This window comes from Lactuca virosa, chromosome 5 (genome assembly GCF_052849685.1).
Source record: "Lactuca virosa cultivar CGN04683 chromosome 5, Lactuca_virosa_CGN04683_v6, whole genome shotgun sequence".
Taxonomy (NCBI): domain Eukaryota; kingdom Viridiplantae; phylum Streptophyta; class Magnoliopsida; order Asterales; family Asteraceae; genus Lactuca; species Lactuca virosa.
In genome coordinates, this window is record NC_136430.1 from 380,167,303 (window position 1) to 380,171,323 (window position 4,021).

General features: G+C 31.8%; 1 protein-coding gene across 1 annotated transcript; it reads left to right on the forward strand.

Annotated features, from left to right (window-relative positions):
* Positions 1 to 568: 568 nt before the first annotated feature.
* On the forward strand, positions 569 to 3,477 carry LOC145117535 (nucleophosmin). The gene is made up of 6 exons (XM_079053827.1): positions 569 to 839; positions 1,029 to 1,139; positions 1,728 to 1,796; positions 1,882 to 2,013; positions 2,084 to 2,284; positions 3,172 to 3,477. Exons 1-6 carry the CDS (start codon positions 627 to 629, stop codon positions 3,364 to 3,366), a joined length of 921 nt encoding a protein of 306 aa, XP_078909953.1. The 5' UTR covers positions 569 to 626; the 3' UTR covers positions 3,367 to 3,477.
* The last annotated feature ends 544 nt before the right edge of the window (positions 3,478 to 4,021 follow it).

Here is a 4,021-nt window from a genome sequence, read left to right on the forward strand (position 1 = left end):
AACAGGGGAACACCACCCCTATGCGGTCTTGGGTGCGATTTGGCCGCACCTCTTCCAAAATCTGTCGCACTCCTTTTTTCTCTTTCTTCATTTATGTGTCTTTCTCTCTCTTTTCTTCTCTCTCACCTTTCTCTTTTTCTAGCATAGTTTCCACACCCTAGGTGTCACACTTTGTGTGGTATAAATGATGTGGCATGATTGTGGCACCTATGTGGTTCGTACGTGTCACAGGAGGGAGTGCGTTTTTGTGACATCATTTCCTCCAACCTTACAATAAATATACAAATTAAGGTTAACAATATGTTTTTATAAACAAAACAAAAATCATTAGCCTCCTAGATGATTATAATAACATAAATTGCTTTCCTACAAATCAATATACATTTGGTTTAGTTGTATAAATAACTCAAAGGGGTTGCCAACGTCACTTGTTTCCTATTGGTTGTGATTGTTGTTATAGTTCACGTGGCTTCAAAAATAGCCAATCACAAGCCACGAAACACGTGTACTAGTCTACGAGGGCAATTTCGTCCATACAAAATTTACCAAAATCGGGACCCCCAACGGCAGTGTACTGCTAGTAAAACCCTCTTGGATCTTCCACCAACACACTAGCACTCACAGTAATGGCGAAGATCGATCGAATAGTAGTGTTTAATTCATTATTGTTGAATTTATTGTTATGTTCTTCGTGGATTCAAATATCGTATTCTTCAAAGCCAGTTGGAGTTGCTCGGAAAGATGACATACCTTTCATCAAATGTCAAGTATGCGAGAAGCTTGCGAAGGAATTGTACGAACAAGTTCGAGACAAACAAGCTAAGATTTCTCCCAAGAAGGTAATTTTCTCTATGTGTTTCTTTCAATCTTTTCAAATTTGCTAGTAGTTCGATGATTCATTAGTGATCTAATCTTACTTGTCAATGGGGAAGGGTATTCAACATAATCTAACATTTCGCTTCTGGATTCTGTTCGCAACTATGCATGTGATTGATGTTGTTTTGTTTTTGTTTGTCAATCGATATCAGATCTCAGAGTATGATATTATTGAAATTTCCGAGAATGTATGCAATCTGAAGAAACAAGAAGCTGATTGGATGCTCAAAATTGATATTGTCGAACAAGGGGATAGATTGGAGGTAATGCTTTCTTCTTTATCTCTACTATAGTATGATTGGAAAATTGGGAAATTAGTTAGGGTTTACATGAAACCATTTGATGTTTGTAGTACTTGTCAGAATATATATATATATATATATATATATATATATATATATATATATATATATATATATATATATATATATATATATATATAGATGTATTGCCATGTGGGAAGTGAGATAGGGAACATCAAGGTTTACTACTAAAATTTGGTAGGTTTTGCTTGTCGATGTCATTCAATAATTTGGTTCTGTGGTCCAGTTTAGATGATGCAAGTAGAACAAACATAGCTGCTATGATGCAGCAAGAATAATAATTTTCAACTTATGAAACTGAGAACCCAACATGAAATAAAAAGGTATAAATTCATCTCATTAGTATCATTTGATACTTCTGATAGGTATTCCACCTTTTCAATTGGCCCATTAGTACAAGGCACATGAGAATAGCCGGAATTAGAATTCAATTCCATTCCAGTCCTGTAGTTGGAATTCAACATTCCATCCTAAAACCCATGGAATTCAATTCCCATATCTTTACTTTCTAATTTGGTCCACTTGCAGCTCGTTGAACAAGATTCTGAAGGTCAATGTGGTTCAGAATGCAAGACCATTGAACGAGCTTGTCAAGAAGTAAGTAACTATTTATTTCCTTTTTCTTTTTTACTTTAAATTTCCTTTTTCTTTAATATCCTTGCTAATATAACTTTTGTTTTAGGTGATAGGATACTATGACACAGATGTGGCAGAGTATATTTACAAAAAGAAACCTCAAATAAATTCATTGGTGAAATACCTATGCAAAGATCTCACTGAAGCATGTAGTAAAAAGCCACCACCAGTTCCTAAGGTAGTTTACAAAAAATAAAAATGTTGACATTTGTTTAATGTTTACTTATATTGATTGGTTTAAATTTTAGGGTAGGGAACCAGGGGAGATATTTGTGGCTAAATCAGCAAAAGAGGCTGAAATGGAAAAGATGTTGAAATCAATGGAGGGTATGCCAGGAGCACCTGGAATGAAAATGTATTCAAGGGAAGAATTGATGAGTGGAAAAAACTTTGATGATGAAGATGCAGATGATGAAGATGATGATGAGTCACCAATTCGTTCCAATTTGGTAAGAATCTAGGGAAAATCCGTGTTTTTGTTTTTGGGAAATTACAGAAAAGCACTTGTACTTTTATCTGTTTATGTTTATCGATTTAGTCACTTTAACTATGAGTAAATCGATAAAATAATGAAAGTAAGTTGTGTTTTTTTGGGGGGGTTAATTAAAATTCAACTTTAATTTTTTTTCCTGAAAAAGACCTTGTATTTTTTTTCATTTTTTTTCCGAAAAAACCCTCAACTTTGTCTTATTTTCCCAAAAAAAACCCTCAACTTTCAAGCTATTTCCGAAAAAACCCTCAACTTTTACTTTTTTCCAAAAAAAACCCTCATATTTTACAAGTTTTTTTAGAAAGAAATGACTAAAAGGGTTAGATCTAAAAAAATGAAAAAATGCAAGGTCTTTTTCAAGGAAAAAAAATAAAGTTGAGGTTTAATCCAGAAAAAACACAAAATATAAGATTTTTTATGAGAATAAACTTTTTTTTTATCTTTGTTAAAAGCGAAACAGAGAAAAACGTTTTTTTTTAAATGGTCAAAAAAGTATAATAGTTAGATAATTACAGATTATAATTAATTGGCTAAATGGATAAAATGGTAAACAATTATTAAAATAATCTTTAAAAAAAATCCGGTGGCTAAATTGATAAATGGTGAAACTATGTTCTTTATATATTAAATTTTGGTTATAACCGGAAAAAATGGGGTTTTATACTGTCAAGAAAAAGTATAATGATTTAATCACTACAGAAAATAGAAAATAATTAATTGGTTAAATCGATAAAATTGTGTAAGTAGGATGGTGTGCTTTTCTGTATGTTGCTGATTTGTGTTGTCGGATTTAATGAATGTGGGTTTAAAAGATTGAATACTGTTATGGTTTTTGTGACTTAAAAGGGGACGATTTTAAGGGAGAAGGAAAATAACAAGAAAATGGATTGGAAGGAAAAGATAAGAAAAAGCATTATAGATGCCAGTGAAGCAACAAAGCATCATGCAACTAAAATTGCGTTTAGGATGCAGAAATGGTGGAAAGCAAAGAAGGCAAGTTTCACACACCAAAACACAAAATCTAACAAAGTTGAACTTTAAATGTATGGGCCATGGGTTCTCTTTTCAACATAATTTTGTAGTCAACTTTCTTTTTGGGAGTTGAGTTGTATAATTTTTGTTTTTTTAGGGAAAAATTCATAGGTTATGATATGAACCATGCTGCCACCTCACCGGTTTACTTTAACACTTTATTTTATCTAATCACATATTTAAACAAATAAAAGTTACGAATTATATACTTATACTTGAGGTAATCACGGAAAAATGCAAAATACTTTAATCGTTTCATCAATCAATGAACATATTTTTTTTCAAACTATTTAATACTTGTTTTTTTACCATCTAATGTAAAGCTTTTAAAACATTCGCTCCTACTTGAATTCAGATTTTTGTGGTAGTAAACATCAAGTAGGTTTGGCTTGTGATGTATTTTTCTTCATGATGATGAACCTTTAATTTTATCACAAAAGAATGGACCAAGACGTTTTGCCTTTTTTTTCCATATTCTAATATATATGCTCACTATAATATATGCTTTGTCATATTGGTAGTTTTACGTCAAACAATTAGTATTTATCAAATAAACGCATTCAATTACAAACATACATAAAAATACGATGATGTTTTTGCAGTTTTCACTTGTATCGTTGCGGCTTATTTACTCTTTTGTATCAAGAGTTTGGCCAATAAACTG